We start from the raw sequence: 17,558 nt of genomic DNA, 5'->3' as shown, positions 1-17,558 counted from the left end.
TTACAAAATGTTAAACACTAGTACAATAATAAGTTTCACACACTACAGAAATATAGAAGTCTGTGTGTTTTTAATAGGGGTGTGAAGAGAAGTTAAAAACAATATTTAAACAAACATATTTATTATTAAATACTCATTACCATTAAGAGTAGAAAGAAGCAGCAGAATCTCTCCTTCCTGCAGCGCAAGTGAAATAGGCTTAACATTTATTAAACAGCGAAGGAACCTTTTTATATTGTACTTTTTCTATATATAACTAAACTTTAGTTTAGGGCAGCTTTGTTTTTGTATATATATATTATTTCATCCATTTGGTAAATAAAATGAATAACATTCTGTTTTTTTGAAAAATAGAATGTTTTTAATAGTTATTAGACATAATATAAGTAAAGATTATAGATATATTATATTATATAGATATAATAATCCGCTTCATAACTTTAAGTGTCGCTCAGACAGTCCATGTGCTCAGTTAAAAAACACAGATTTATACAAATCCAGAACATCACGGTTCAAGAATACTTTCTCTACTTCTGCTGTGCGTTTAATAAAAGGTAATGTAATAAAAACTTTTTTATTTTTATTATTTATTTATATGCCATTTTATATGCCTCTTATTTCATTTTAATGTATTGTATTCTATTTAATTCATCCATTCATTCATTTTTATATTCTGTAATGCCACCACTGTGTTGTGTTTACAACGCTGGCAATAGAAAGTTTTCAGATTCTAGTACTTTTTTAACTCTTCACTTTGTATCCAATTTAATCCATTTTAAAAACTAGTCATTTAGTTCCTCACCTGTCCATCAACCGTCAACTATTATCACAATTCTGACTGACAAGGAAGTGTGAAAAGGAAAAATCTATGGGTCGATGCTTTTTCTCGCTTAATCACAAAACGCGCCCGCGCGCACGTGCACGCACCCTTCCTTTTCCCTGGTGGAATCCCGGGCGTAGAAAAAAACATCACCGGGACCGGTCCAGGCTTTGGGGAGCCGCGGAAAAGCGTCATCCTCGGAGGGGGCGGGTCTCCGGCGGAGCTGGCGGAGGGTGTTTCCAAGTTTAAAAGCACGGGAGCCAGCCGGCCCCTCAGACAAACCCACGCTGCGTCATCGACCGAGGGGAGACTCCTGAAATCATTCTTTGAAAAAAAAAGAAAAAAAAGAACCTGAACTCGCACTTTTTTTTTACCTGCGCACAGTCTTAAGAGTCCGCGAGGAGAGATCCTGTAGTGACGCGTGTTTTCTTTCTTTTTTTAACTTTTCCCCTCGAATGATGCGCTAGTTTGTGAGTCGCTGCTCGTCATTCATTCAGACTCTCTCCTCCCCGCTTGTTGAATGCAGCAGACCTTGAGTCCCGGCGACTATTCCAAGTTGAGATTTGGAGCAGCAGCCGAGGAGCGGGGACTGCACTTGTGCGCCGAGATGAAGTCAGCCGAGGAAGGTGAGCTTTATGACCGCGTTACTACTCTCACAATCAAAGTATCAACTCATGTCAAGACTTTAGGTACTTTTTTTAGGTTGTTTGAGCTTCACCCAATATATTTATAATAATAAAAATCCAATTATTTCTCAACTAAACCAGCATTTCTATGACAAGATTTATACGTATGCACGTTTATAATAACTCATTTGAAACTTTGATTTATTCAAACTTTTCTAAGGCTGATGTCGTTTCTCTGAGGTTACAGACATGGGTTATGATATTGTCCACTTCACTCTCGAAATTGTTAACGTGTGTTGTGAGACAGTCTGTTGTGAGACAGTGTGTGTGTAGATGTGTGTGTGTGTTTAGGGATGCTGGGTAGCTTACTTGGCAAGAAGACATACTTAACCACTTGAGCGATGTGCCAGAGGCGGCTTCATTATAAACTCAACACACACACACATACACACACACACACACACACACACACACACACACACACACACACACACACACACACACCCACACACACACACACACACACACACACAGACAGCCTGCATCTAGTCGTGTGCAGCAAGTGGCCCCGGGGCTCCTCCTAGGGTTCGACCACCGATCTCCCCCTGAGGTCCTGTCACTTTGAAAAGTGGCCCTGAAGATAAACTCGTCTACGTTCTTCAGTCACGCCGGTTTTGTTTGTGTGGTCAGAGGTTCTTTCATGGTGATGCTATAATCCTGGGGAAATTATTGAAGAGAAAAAAAAACCTCAAATCTTTGTGACTCTGGATGTGAACCAGTCGTAGGCATTTAAACTTTCTCAGGGGCCACAATTTATACAACGTCAGGCAAAAATTAGAGAGTGAAAAGTTAAAATACAATGATTGTATTTTATTGTATAATATTTTATTTAAAATCATGTCATAAAAATAATCGTTTTTAATCACTTAACTATCTACAAGGGCCAAAAAAATGAGAAAAGACCAGAAACAAAAACACTTTAGTCATATTTAAAGACTAATAGTGGTTAATATTTATATTTTAAAGTAAGTTCCACATAATCTTATCTTTGAACCATTAGGGCTTAATCTATACAGTCAAATGGTGCGGGTTGACCCCTGGGGCCACACTAAGGTCGGTCTTAATGTTTAAGTCGAGCTCAACAGGAATCAGTAACTGTTGTGATCCAGAGGCTTCAGTGATTCAACCCGGAAACGTTTCAGTATCGTGCAGCGAGAGTGTCGAGTGGGTGTCAGATGTTCGAGCGCACCAGAATGCAAGTGGAAAGTGGGGGAGAGAAAAGACAAGTGGTGTAATAAGTCAGTCAGGTCCGTAGTAAGGAGGTGGGTTCGCCCCGCGTCGACTGTCATGAGTTCAAGCCCGAAGCATCAGAAAAAGTCCACCAACAGTCGAGATGAGTTCCCAGCGCGAGGAGTTTGATTTCAGCTACTTGTTCGAGTTCGACCGAGGTGGGTGAACCAACAGTTGGATTTTTGTTAAACTTAAAAAACTTGTTTCCAATAAGAGGATCACGCTCTTCTACTTGTTGACGTATGGTTTGATTGTCGTGGACCACCTATGCATGGCTGCCTTTGATGAAGCCCTGGCACGTCGAGTCGGACTCTCAGAAACCAATTTTCACTGAGAAACCCACGCATTATGTGGTGCGTGTGGCGCAGTCATCATTTCGTGTAATGCAGACCAGGAGTGTGCGAACTGAAAAAAAGGGTTCACATCGTGCCCACGATAATCCTCAGTGATCACTGATGGGCAGAAATATTAAGTCTGTGATTCATCTGGAGAAAGACTCCGAAGGATTTTTGTTGAAGGTTCTGTTTGCATGTGAAAGATTTTGTTTTTCAAATCTTGTTGTCGAGATACAAGAAATGACGATCGAATCAACACAGTAGCCATTTTTTTTAATAGATGAACACGGTTACGTCCAATAGTATCTAAGCTTTCCGGTATTTACCATCCAGGGTTGCCGTAGAAACTCAACCTTCTCAACGCTAACCTACGCTATTTCAAATCCATGAACCTCAAGGTTGTTTTAACTCTTGTTGTTTTACTCCGTACTTCCAATCCGACTGTCCTTTGAGTCTTTCTTTTCATTTCACTCATTTTCTGACCTCATTCTTTCCCGTCTCTCTCAATACCAACCTTAGCCACTCTTTTTGCTGTCTTTCTGTCAAAGCTACCATCTCTAAAGCAGAGGCCACGAAACTATTGTGGGCTAAAGTCTAACTTTATGGACACTTATGAAGAGCTACCAGTACCTGTTTGATAAAAACTTCTTTAAAAAATACCTGGACTAGCTTTTTATTGGTAATATTATTCACAATAAGCGATATAATTACAACATTTATTTATGTTTATTTATTTATTATCTCCAAAATGTGAAAGTCAAGAACCAAACTGGCTGCAGTTCTCGTGCCAAATATCCATTCAAGTAGTTTTAAATTAAATTAAAAAACTCCATCGCATCCAATTCTATTTTTAGAATATGCCATGGTGGTCACAGTGTTGGTGAACGCTGCTCTCAAGTATTCTAGTATCATAGCTTTCTAACACATATCAACTAGTGATGTGTTGATGAAGCTTCAGGAAAAAGTGTCATTATCTTCAGAGTCCACTAGATGGTAGTGATGTGTTGATGAAGCTTCATGAAACAGTGTCATTATCTTCAGAGTCCACTAGATGGAAGTGATGTGTTGATGAAGCTTCATGAAACAGTGTCATTATCTTTAGATGTGTTGATGAAGCTTCATGAAACAGTGTCATTATCTTCAGAGTCCACTAGATGGTAGTGATGTATTGATGAAGCTTCATGAAACAGTGTCATTATCTTTAGAGTCCACTAGATGGAAGTGATGTGTTGATGAAGCTTCAGGAAAAAGTGTCATTATATTCCGAGTCCACTAGATGGTAGTGATGTGTTGATGAAGCTTCATGAAACAGGGTCATTATCTTCAGAGTCCACTAGATGGTAGTGATGTGTTGATGAAGCTTCATGAAACAGTGTCATTATCTTCAGAGTCGACTAGATGGTAGTGATGTGTTGATGAAGCTTCATGAAACAGTGTCATTATCTTCAGAGTCGACTAGATGGTAGTGATGTGTTGATGAAGCTTCATGAAACAGGGTCATTATCTTCAGAGTCCACTAGATGGCTTCTCTGCACTATTTTCTTTTTGAAACATAATTTTTAAACTGATGGCGCCACCTAATGACCCCTGAACAACATTACACTGGTTCATGAAGCTTCATCAGCACATCACCAATATCACCCCTGTCACTCCAGCCTTTACTTCCCTTTCTCCTCAAAAACTATTAAAAAAAAACAGTTCAAGATCATCTCTTCCTCCCATTTCTGTTGTCAAATTTAACCGGTTTATAAACCGCCTTTTCTTCCCCGACATAAAGCAGCCACAGTAATGTTTAATTTATTTGTTACATCCCAAGTCCTTCTTGTATGTTTTCTTGTATTGTCTACGAGTGTTGAGCAGTCCGTCTTTGAGCACAGTCCTGAAAGTTTTCCAGGGCATAATTCACTCATCGAGTGATGCAATCAATCTTAAAAAAAAAAAAAAAAAAGCAGTGCCGCAGCAGGAATTCCTGTAGAGTACATATGACAGCGACGAGTGCCAAATAGAGTCGTATACGACCTGATCAAACAAACGGAGTAACCGTGCAACTAAACAGCAACCGCACACGGTTGCTGCTGCTAGATGATTGCTAAGCTTCTCCAGATGTTGAACTGGAATGGAGGCAGCTGCTCATATTGGTGAGATTTGTGAAGGACCATTGTTCTAAAACATAATTATAGATGCACAGAAGAATGCTCATATGTTTCTATTGTATCATGTGTTCTTGTTCTCTATACAACGACAAATTGAATTAAAAAGTTGTCTTAATTTTTTTCAGATGCTTACAGCTACACACCAAATGTGAGCTTGTCTCTTCCACTTGGAATGGGGAATCCTTGTTTGGCCACTCAGTACCACACCCTACAGACCAGCCCGGTCATCTCAGTAACTTCCTGCCACCAGACGGGCTACAATCTCCAAAATGAAAACCATGCCGCACCAGGTTATTACCTGCCACATGGTCTTAGACCCAACGGCGCTCCAGCCCTAGAGAGCCCTCGGATCGAAATCACCGCCTATAGCCAGTATCCAGAAGACGAGGTGGAAGAAAGTAACAGCGAGGACCACATCATCAAGCGTGGGGTCAACTCTGTTGTGACCCTGACGCTTCCCAATGCAGATGGCTATCGCGATCCCAGCTGCCTCAGTCCGGCCAGTAGCATCTCCTCGCGTAGCTGTAACTCAGAGGCATCCTCCTACGAGTCGGGCTTCTACAACTACGACAACTCCCCGCAGAATTCGCCCTGGCAGTCTCCCTGTGTTTCCCCCAAAGGCTCCTCTTCGCTCATGGCTTTCGCCCATGCCATCGGCCCAGCAGGCTCCCCACGCCACTCGCCATCAACCTCCCCACAGATTGGTGCAATGGCAGAAGAAGGATGGCCGGCACAACCCCGTGGCTCTAGGCCGAACTCCCCTTCATGCAGCGGAGGCTTGGTCGGCACTAATGGAAGCACCAACGTCGGGAAGAGAAAATACAGCTTGAATGGCAGCACCTACCGTCAGACGTCATCCTCACCAAACCAATCACCCCCCACACCCTCGCCCCATGGATCCCCAAGGGTCAGCGTTACAGATGATAACTGGCACACCAACGCAAACCAGTACACAAACTCCGCCATCGTAGCTGCGATAAATGCTCTGACCACAGATGGCCTGGTTGACATGGGAGAGGGAATCCCCATCAAGACAAGGAAGACCATGATTGAACATTCTTCCAACATGAGCCTCAAGGTGGAGCCGGGTATCGACGACTTGGGACATGATATCGACCTCGGCCATGAGGACTACCCTTCTCGCCTCACACTTAAGAAAGAGAATTACTCCTCAGGGTTCCTTGATGTTCCCCAGCACCCATATTCTTGGTCCAAACCCAAGACTTACCTCAGGTATGATTATAATGTGATGTATTGTATTGAAATATCTCTTTCCTTAAATGTTTTTTAGGGTTTAACCATTATTTAGAAGTACACAATTAAAAATGTTTGGTTGCATTAATATGCCAGAAGTGCTCCTTTGACATCACAAGGGCCTCATAAATACAGTCAAAATGTAGCCCCTGGGCCGCACTTTCCCAGGGTCTTTTGTAGACTGACAACAGCCTCTGGACCAAGCAAGTGGTGCTAAACTTTATAACTCAAAAGTAAGTAGACTACCTGAGCAAAAACACAAAATAATAATACAGATGTATTTCTTAGTTATCTCTTTTGTGTACATCTGCTGTTGTTTTTGTGCAATTATACACATAAATTGTCCATCAAATCAGCTGAGTTTGTGTGTGTGCGCATGTGTGTGTCACTGTTGCTACAACAACCATGCGACAAACACAAGGCACCCGCTGACACACACTCACTTGGATTCAACTATGATTGATTTGGCAACTTCAGGCAAGGTTTCCCCCGCCATTCCATTTGTGTACCTCATTGCATCTTTGTCTGAACCAATAACACACTTTCCTGTCGGAAATCAAGTGTTTGATATAGATAGTGGGAAACAGGAAGCCACGGTGACAGGCCAGGCTGGAAGGGAAAGCAGTCTGTAGGTTAATCAGGCGGCTCGCTGCCGCGCTCCGTCGCGCCGGCGGCCCATCTCTGCCTGTGGCCAACATGATGTCATGCTCTGACTGAGCAGATAAAGCTGCGTGGGGGGAAATCGGTTCGTTTTGGGTCAACAAACAGCCAGCAATTTCCACAAATAACTCAGAGCACGGTTTAAATCTTGCCACCCGTTTAGGACAGTGGTATTGCCTCGACAAATAAATAAATGTTAAATGTTTGTTTTGGTTAAGACTTCAACAACAAGCTGTCTCTTGCTAACAGTTGGAAGCGACTCCAGAGAACTCAACTCTTCTGACTCAATGTCTAACAATAACATCTTTATAAGTGTGAAGACGTTATAAATTCATGTTATAAATCCTTTTAAACCATAAATAATGGATGTTTACCAAAAAGACTTCTGGACTTTTATGAAACTTTGCATCACTTTTCGCAAACGCGGCTTTTTTTTAGCGACGAATGGACAGAAAAATGTCCACCCAAAGCAAACAGAACCCATGAGCTTTTTCTGTCTGCGCCGAACAATTTCAATACATGGGTGTTACATTTTTCTCAAAATTGTGTATTTATTTTTCACCTTTTTGCTCATCATTCAACAGGAAATGGTAGTAGAGAGGTCTACCGGCCAACACAGGCTGGAGTTCCTACACAAATATCTGGTCCTCGGGAAGTTTAATTTGAAAATCCCTGGTCTGATGAATATACAGTAGACGACCGATCTATTCACCATTGATTTCATCATCACCAATTTCCAATGCCAGAAAAACAATGGACTACAAATTAACTGCACAATTTCAGTCTCTTTGAATTGTATAGTGTTTGGAAAGGAAATGAAGCATGAATTTGTTGCCAGTGTTTTTATTATTGAGCCATTGATAAGGAATTGTGTTGTGTTTACAGCCCTTCGATGCCAGCTCTCGACTGGCAGCTTCCCTCCTGCTCCGGTCCGTACACCCTACAGATCGAGTTACAGCCCAAATCCCACCACAGGGCCCATTATGAGACCGAAGGAAGCCGCGGAGCTGTCAAGGCGTTATCTGGAGGACACCCCGTTGTACAGGTATAACCTTCACCGATGATACAAGAAACAAATTCAAACACCTTCTTCAAACCAAAGTATATAGAAGATAAAAAGTTGATAAAATGGACAGGAGATTTATTTCAAATTCATCGCCCTGTTTTCTTTTGGCGTTACAGTGTTATGAAAACAACTGAATCGAAAGGTTTACTGTCAGTATTGACTTATGAATGCTGAATGAATTTTATGTTGGCTTTGCTGAGCGTTTCCAAATACATGCAAACTGATTATTTTTCAGTCGTTGAAATCCAGGTTGATTTAGTACCAGCACTAGAATAGCTTCGAGTCATTTAATTTTGATTGATGGCAGGACATCGATGTGTTGAGAATATTTCAGGTTGTAAGGTATTTACCTATATTTTTGAAATTGTATTTATTTATTTTTGTACTCAGACCAAACCCACATATATGGATATTTTATAAAAAGTGTAATTTTTTATCATTCGGTCGTGAAGAATAAGCCATTTTTAGAGATATTTGTATTATTTAAGACTCATTTATTTTAATTATACTACCCCATAACAAACAATATGCGCCCCATTTGAGACATAAGCTTGTATTTATTTTATTTATTTATTCCTCTTTAAAAAATTATCTTTAATATTACTTAGATATTACAGGTGTTTCGTTTCATCAGATTTTTATGGAATTTATTTTAGTATCAATGGCACAATTTGGTCTATATATGGCTATTTTTAACTCTTTTTTTCCCCATTAAATTAAGAGTAATATAAGTTTTTAATTTTCCAATACTGGGGACTTGTGTTTTTAGTGCAGCCAGTTCACGGAAGAAACAGGAATATTAAAAGATGAAAGATAAATAGATGTTACAGTTCATGTAAAATAGTAAGTAAAATTGGAAAAATATAAAAAGATTGAGCATTGATATAAATTATTCATTACATTGGAAAGCTCAGACCAGACATGGAACCATTTTGACAAATCTCTCGGGAGCTGATGAAACGGATTAGACAGAAAATAGTTTCGTAGAAATGACCTGTAATATTGACGATCGAAAACTTCCTTCGGAACACTAATTCAATATTTAAAAATAATGTTTTCATGACCTTTTTTGTTTTGATACAAACTTAAAAACCCATTTCATCTTTCGCTCCAAGACTTCCTTGACTGTTTTGACAGAAAGTCAAATTCCTTTCATTTAGCTTTAAAGAGTTCGGGGGTTATATAAACAGTCAATCCAGCGCTATAGTGCTTCACTTGTACCAGCAGCAGTGCAGTTTAACTCAATTAGTACGGAGTATAATCGCTGCCTCTCGCTGTCGTGCTCAGGCCAACACTTTAAAAGCTCACGTCCGTCTCAGCAGCAGCTTGTCTTTCTTCTCTGCGGTTCAATTCCAGCGTGACAAAACGCTGGTTTGCTCAAGGTGGGGATGTCGCTTGCAGGTTATTAACAATCGAGACTCAATCGTCCTCAACGTCACGTGTAAACTACATCAACTCATTTTATGCCAAAGTGCATTTTTCAAGCGATGACGCGAGCGAGACACAAGCCAACGAGTGTGTGAGAAGCGTTACACTAGAGGCGGCCTCGCTTCACAGGCTACACCTTAATGTTAACACAACATATTTTTTTCGGTAAATAGATGTTGTCAGCACATATTGGTCTACTCAACGCCACATTCACTCGACAGCTGTCCGGGCCAACGTGGTGTTATGAGCCGGCCCCTTTCAGCCCCTGGGTTCTCCTCTGTAAATACAGATCATTATCCCGCCTTCGTTTGCGAGCGTTGTGTATATCAACACGTGAGCGAATAAACAGCCGATCGTCACACTTTCACGTGAGGCGAGCCAGGCCTCAGGGACTCTTGTGGCAGGTGGGACTTGTTTTGATTTAGTGTTGGAGTAAAAATAACAGGAGTAGGCAGACTTTGCCCATATTCAGATTTAGCGAAATAAGGGATAAAGATCCATCAGATTATACGCATGTAGAAAATTATGTTGAGAGTTTTAAAAAGTGAAGGTAAAAGTGTAATGGCTCGTCTTCATTTATACATTTCAGTAGCTACGTCTGAGCTGCCGTTTGTTCAGTTTAACAAACATACAAAGTGAATATATTTTGGTGGTTAACTCCATCCATAAACCATTATACAATCGAATCAACCCAAGAAGAATCAGAGTGGTTAACTATTTATTCTCTTTTTAATAATCGTTTCTTTCATTTTATTTATTTTTAAATTATTTATTATGTTTGTTATTTTTTTTTTTAATTAATGTGATAATGTAATGTGGTAATAAGGCTAATTAAAAAGACTGTTCTAAATATATACAGTACATACAAAAACTTTATAGTTCACAAAATTATATATATATTTTTTACTTTTGCTTATTGTTGGAAGTCAAACCATAAAGAAATGTAGTAAAAATGTCAACTATATTTGCTGAAAATGGAAACATATCCTATTCATTCTGAATTTTACTATTTTAATTGTATACTACATTTTTATAAAGTAATGTAAAAATAATCTCCTTGGCAGATGTATGCACAAACAGAATGTTTTTCTTTCAGTTTACATTGTTTTTTAGATTTACCCAAAAAGGACAATTTCGATATTTTTTCATTCTTTGAGGCTCGAATCATCTTAAATATCTAAGTATTTGTTGTACTTTCCAACATTTTTTTTATTGTTGACATCCATTATCTCGGTCCTTCATCTTATCTTAAACCTAAGCATCTTAGTCAGTCTTTTTATTAACATGAACATTAATCTACTGACTGAATATAGGAGGAAACATACTCTTCAAACAATATACATCAATTATTATCACTCCATTTTACCATTTGTTTAACATCACTCAAAATGAAAAGTTTCCAAAATAAAATTGCAAATCCTCAACTTACAATCACTCTCTTTGGGCAGTAACTGTTTACAGTGCAGATGATTTAATTTAACGACTAAAGGAACAAAACAAAAAAAAGGAAAAGCTTTCGACAGCACAGTAGAAAAGGTGAAAACCCCCCAAGGTAGCATCGTAGTGTTGTGATCTTAAAAGTCAAGCCAGGTGAGTCCCGGGAGCCCGGAATAATGAGTGGCACTCGCTGAATGGTTAAGGCGCATTCAAGTAGAATGAGACAATAATGACACAGGGCCACGGGTGGAGGAAGCAGCAAAGTGTGTGTGTTGATGAAGAGTCAAAACAGGGAAGGGGCAGAGGGAGCAGCTAGGCAGCTGGGGCTTGGCTTCGCTGCCCCTCGAGATCTTCTGCATCCTGCTGATTAGAGCCGCCGCACTCCAAGGGAAGGCCAAGCGTGAGGGTGTTTTGGTGGAGGCTGCCGTTGGAAAGCAGTCAGAAATCTCAGGCACCCTTCGGTCACCTCCCTTCTTCGCATGCACCAGTGCGTCCCGCGGTCCCCGGCGGGAGCAGAAGATGTCGCATCTCGTGAATTGTTGATCCGTCAAACATCTCCTGGGCCGATCCCAGCAGGCCTCCCACAATTGAAGCCCAATCTTCCGTGGACGTTTTTTTTTTGTGTTTTTTTTTTTTAACTCATGGCTGATCGGACACATGTGCTTTGAATGATGATGACACGTGTATCGGAGAGAGCGGTGTGGGGAGGTACATTGTATCCACAGCCAACAACGTCCTCCGGAGAGACGAACACTGCTGGTTTGTTTTACCAACAAAAAAAAAAACCCAGCTGCTCATTTACTGTCGTCGGTGTGTTGCAGTTCTTGCTACACAGTCCAACAGAACAAATTATCTATTTCGCAGACCTCCAGATAAAAATCTAGCATTACTGTCAGCTAAATCCATTGCCTCGCCGCTCTTTCCATTCCAAACTTGACTAATTCACTCAGGAACCACAGTCCGACCTTCCCTCGGTTCCTACTCATCCCTCTCTTTGAACCTCCCCCCGTTATGATTGATCCTTCTTCTGACCCCCACGGCTGCATTTTCGCTTTATTTACTGCCCCAAAACCACAGCTCTATTAAGTGGCTCTACGTCTCTCAATCGGATCTTCTCACACTGTTCCAGACAAACCGTCGCCTCACCTCAACTATGCTAGCGTTCCACAGCAAGACTTCCTGAAGGAGGAAAAAAAACAACTAAGTCAACTCGCTAGAAAACACTGTTGAGACTTTAGTTTTTCTGCTACTTTCTTCAGCTAAAAAGTTAGTATAAAAAGTATAGGTTTTACTCTGGGCACTCCGGTTTCCTCCCACAGTCCAAAAACATACAGAGGTTGATTGAGAACTTGGAGAAATTGTCCGTAGATTTGAGTGTGTGTGTGAATGGTTGTCTGTCTTTGTGTGCCCTGCGACAGACTGGCGTCCTGTCCAGGGTGTCCCCTGCCTCTCGCCCTATGATACTGGGATAGGCTCCAGTCACCCGGTGACCCCGGTAAGGGATAAAGCGGTAGAATTGAACGAATGAACTTTGATGAGGGGAAGACGTTGCACAGGTTCGAGCTCAAACAGAAAACATCCGGTCGGCCTCGGTTACAGGAGACGGCCACACCTGTTGGGAATTAAACCTATCACCCGGCATAAAGCACATTCCTGCATATGGCTAGTTCATATGGGATAATGACGAGCCTATAGGGCTTTTTTTTCACTGTTTTCTAATAAGTCTGCAGCAGCGGCAGACACGCTGTAATTAAAACAGGATGCGACCATCATCCCTATTAGCATGTACGTGACTTAAACCCTGTCTCTCTTCCTCCTTCACCGGGTGTCGAGCGGATCAAATTCGCCTCATGGATCGTCCACGACTACATTAAAGACGGAGGAAACGTTTGCTCTAGTATCGCCACGCGTTGGATCTGCAGATAGAAACATCATGGTGGTGCTGGTCACTGCGACGTAGAAGCTAATTGGTCTTTAAATCCACTGCCCGGTCTGACGTTCATTAGTCGTGGTGTTCTAATGCTCTATGTGAGTCCACAGAGCTATTAATCATTGCCCGAAGGGGCATTTACGCCACCATTTAATTGTGACTCTCCATTAGACGGGTCTCCCTTTACGCTGGTACAGGGATACCACCACTAATTGTCTGGTTTGCAACAAGTAGGAAAGATTGAATCATTTTCGCTGTTTTCTTTTTAGCCAATCGCAGCCAGCCCGCAGATTTACGAGTCAGTGACAGTGAGAGTGGTAGTTAATGGAAAGTGTTGGATGTATTTTCTCAAGCACTTGATGGGCTTCGATGGAACAAGAGGTTGAGGGGGAACCATTGTAATGAATGTTGCTTTTTTTTTTTTCACATATATCAAATTTGGTACTTCAAACAAAATTAAAAATGTAGTTTTTCAACTATAGGTTGGGATTCTTTTCAGAATAATCTTTTCCTTTTTAGAGTTATGGTCAATAATGTATGTTCATGTGAGCAAAGCTCACGTTTAAAAACATCCAAATACCTCCATACTGCTCGTCTGTGACGCCCCTCTTGAATTGAAGCCACGACAAGAGGGAATTGTTGGGAGAATAAATAAGTCTATATATATTAAAAGTTTGTTTGTAGCAGAAGCTAATACATGCTCCACAAATAGGAAACCGACAGGTAAATACCACACAAGCTCTCCCTGTCTTCTGTCCACACTGGGAGCTTTTTGTCGAACAATTCCTAATGTCAAGGCTTCAATCTAAGAGGGATGTTACAGACGAGCAGTATGGAGGTATTTGGATGTTTTTAAGTGTCTTTTTGGACGCGGAGGACGAACGAGCACTGTTCGCGACCATCATGTGGATTACTGATATTTGAATTTTTCGGTAAACTACTGCTTAATACTACTGCTCATAAAAATGGGAATAACAGACAGATTTCCCAAAGCTAAAACCTATGAATTTACAAATATGTGTTCCACAATTGTTTTTTTATAAAAAAGAAAGCCAATTAAATTGAGGAAAACTACTGTTTACATTCAAGTTAACTACCTTTTCTATTAAGTAAGTAAGTAAGTAATATTTATAGAGCGCCTTTCCAGACCAGGGTCACAAAGCGCTTAAACAATCAAAGCAATACTCAATAAAATATATACTTTAAAAGATCAAGATAATACTGAGAACAGCACAGGAGTCTCAGAGAATCAAGGAAAAGCCTGCACGAATAAAAGTGTCTTAAGATGTTTCTTGAAGGAGTCAGTAGATCCATCGAAAGTGCATTTTTGAGCCGAAACGGTTTTTGAGAAAATCATTTCAGATCCATACGTGTCGCCGATGAAGGGGGAGACACCGGCTAGACTTGAGGGTGATGGAGTCATGTCTGGAAAAGAGAAGACATTTTTGAGGAGTGTACGTTTATTTGGATTCAGCAAATGCTGGTTTTGTGGCTGTCAGCACTTGACAGAGGTCGGCGAGCGTGATCATAGTGAGAAGCCAGAACCAGCGGTTGTATTTTTCCTCCCCTCGTCTGCCTCTGGTCGTCTTTCGCTGCTCCTTCTAATACTCTGCCACGTGGCTTTCTACGAGTCATGACATTTCTCCAGGCGGCGATGAAGTCACTGCAGGAGGACAGAACTCGGCGCGCGGAGCGTATTCACACTCCATTTCTACTCACACCAGACACTTCTAATTAACCGGAACGTCGTTATTGCTCACTAAATGTCCAAATTCCCAACTTTGGTCCAGCGAAACGTTGTTAAAGTTATGATGGAAGGTAACGGAGGTCTGAGTCACTGCTCGAAAAGATTGAGTTTCTCTTTATGGCGACGTATTAAATCATCATATTGGACTTCGACGTCTTGATTTGGGCTTCTTGCAGTGGAATAATTGAGGGAAATGAGATGGCGTGCACCTACGTGTGCGGCGCGACGCTCTTCCACATCATCAGAAAAATGACCTAGACAATACATCTGTAGTCAATTACACAATTATCAGCTGCCAAAATACGAAATGTCTTATTTACGTAAGTGCTCATGACAGGAGGTGTCGAGCGCGTGTCGACGCAGCGACAGACGTTGGCACCGGAGGAAAAAAACAGCTGAGGATTCTAACTCAATTTAAATTATTTAAACAGTGAATATTCGTTGCCAGATGAGCCGCAGTTTGTAAATATCATCTGTTACAGATTAGCTGAGGTCACAGGTGTGTGAAGAGCCTCTCGCCCTGTGCCCCACTTTCTTAATGGTATCACCGCTCTTTCATTTAAAAAAAAAGAAAAAAAGTTTGTTTTGCTGCCTGCTTGTCATCGCTGAGCATCGTAGACGGAGCGGTCGGATGGGGGTCGGGGGGTTTTTGCGGCACACAGGGAGGGGTCAGGGGAGCACATATGGTAAAGAAATCGTGGTGAGTTCACCGAGGGGGGACTTGACCGCCATTATTTTGCTGCTGGGAAGAGCAGCGTCACAGAGGGGGCTACCTGACCTCATTAATCACTTCCTCTCCTCCATGAGGTCATGAGTGAAGAAGCCACCGGCATCGGGAGCTACCGCAAGAAGAGTGAAGGGATAAACACCCCCCGATCACCCCTCAAGTCCCGTCCAGTCCGCCACATGGCAGCTGAGGTAATGGTCGACCATGATCCCCCCTCGAGGCGACAGCGACGAGCACTTTGTAGTCTGAGGTCGCGCGTGTTTTTATTGAAGTTCACGTCATGCAATTTTAACAGTCAGATTTGTACCTCCAGATTTAAGGGTCCCCCCTCGTGTCAAGTAACTAGTAGCATGTGCCGTGCGCGGATAATTGCATCTGATGACACCGTGAGCGAAATATAACAAGCGGCGCTTGGGTCTGCAGATGAGATCACCACGCCGATGAAGTGGTCCCTCGGGACGGCCAGACTTCAAGAAGCTCCTGACCTCGGTCTAACTCGCTGATGACTTTTATGTGTGACTAACTCTCGGGTCAAAACAGCTGCTCCGAAAAAAAAAAAAAAGTACGGATGGAGATTGAGATAAACGAGGAACTGGAGCGTCTTCGTCGAATTGAAAAACCACTGGCGTTTAGATCATCGATACATATGGAAAGACGTTCAACCGGACATCCATATTTTACTGTTTTCAGAGCGAAAACACACTGTATTGTATCAAATCAAAAGCAATTTGATACAAGATTATTCTTCAACACACTTTCCAGACAATTTTTTTTTCTCCGCCGAAGTCAAATGACATCATTCTCCTCTGCGCTCCCGTCTCCACGACCGCTCACATCAAGGTTATTATAAAGCCATTAATCAGATTATGTCATAGGTTACACGTGGTCTTCATTTTTGTTACGTGGCTCAGGCCCCGCAGGATAAACAACAGGGGGGGGTCCGTCAATCCACTCCGGAGAAACAATGTTTTCACTCCAGTCCTCCTCAAAGAAAATTGGCCAGAAGTGATGTGCTGCTGCCGTAATTGAGCAATTTGTGGGATTTTCTTTTTTTTTTCAGTCGACCACGTCTTGCCTTCTGTCTTGAGTAAGTGATCCGTCACGGTGGACGTCACACGCCGTAACGCCACCTGAGCGTCGAGACCACCACGTGGGGGGGGGGGATAAGTTGTTTGGGCTTCACTCGTCGTTACTCTCTTTTATTTTGAAAAGGGATCGCGAGCTGATCCTCTTGGTGTGACGCACGGCTGAGTGAAAACGTTGCATGGTAATGAGCTGGTGCATTCTGGGAGGTCTGAGCGAAGAAGAAAACCCACTTTTGGTTGGCAATTATTATGATGAGAAAAAATTCCCTTCAAAGTATCAGTTATCTTTTATTGTTCAGCCAATGTACACTTTGTCAGATCCTCCAATTATAGAACGATAGACGAGAATCTAAAATTAAATTCTTAAGTTGGCACTTGGTTCATTTTCTTTTAGGACTCTTGGCCCACATGATACTTTGAGAAGTGTTCAAATGATACGTGGGAGTGGAGTGTGCCTTCTTTCTGTGTTTAATATTTGATTTTTTTCTTTTACGAGTCAAACAGCAGCCGCTAACGACGGCGTGCTGGAGGAAGTCCTGCATGTTTGAAGTGGTTCTTCTGATATATGAAGACTTTTATCACAGTAGGACGCCGGGCCCGAGTCTCAGGCTTTAATAGGAATCATAATGTAATGTTGAGAATCGCCCGAAGGCAGCACGTCTGCGTTCCGAACTGAAGATGTTGTGCACTCGCTATAGTGTTGGGATTCATGAGGTCATGAACTAGGAAAAGCACCGAGACAGTGCATACCTCCTCCATGAAGATCATTTACTCCTTTTTTGTGATTCAATAATCTTTATCTTTTGTCAGTTTTAAACTGGTCTGGTACGAACACTAAAAAAAAGGTTCAATGAGAGGTATTTGACAAGACTTGACTTAAAGTTAAAAAAAACTTTAATATGTACGATTTTCAATGGTTTGTCATTATTTCAAATACTATGTGTTTTTTCATCTTAATTTTTTGTTGACATTATATACTGCTGAATGTTAAATAAATACA

The 17,558-nt window shown here is 41.5% G+C and overlaps 1 protein-coding gene across 3 annotated transcripts in view; it reads left to right on the top strand.

Moving 5' to 3' along the window:
- Positions 1-1,115: 1,115 nt before the first annotated feature.
- LOC148067916 (nuclear factor of activated T-cells, cytoplasmic 1-like) overlaps positions 1,116-17,558 on the top strand; it is a 63,295-nt gene continuing 46,852 nt past the window's right edge. For 2 of the 3 annotated variants that reach the window (XM_087805887.1, XM_087805885.1), the window contains exons 1-3: positions 1,116-1,446; positions 5,350-6,457; positions 8,024-8,183. In XM_087805887.1, the coding sequence (XP_087662013.1) occupies positions 1,341-1,446; positions 5,350-6,457; positions 8,024-8,183 (1,374 nt within the window). In that variant the 5' untranslated portion in view covers positions 1,116-1,340. Of the gene's footprint in view, positions 1,447-2,826; positions 2,895-5,349; positions 6,458-8,023; positions 8,184-17,558 lie in introns of those variants that run through there. The other variant, XM_087805886.1, reaches the window with a different exon arrangement.

Source organism: Callionymus lyra, chromosome 13, assembly GCF_982586985.1.
Source record: "Callionymus lyra chromosome 13, fCalLyr1.hap1.1, whole genome shotgun sequence".
Taxonomy (NCBI): domain Eukaryota; kingdom Metazoa; phylum Chordata; class Actinopteri; order Syngnathiformes; family Callionymidae; genus Callionymus; species Callionymus lyra.
The sequence above is the reverse complement of the archived record's forward strand: the minus strand, read 5'-3'. Positions and strand labels throughout refer to the sequence as shown.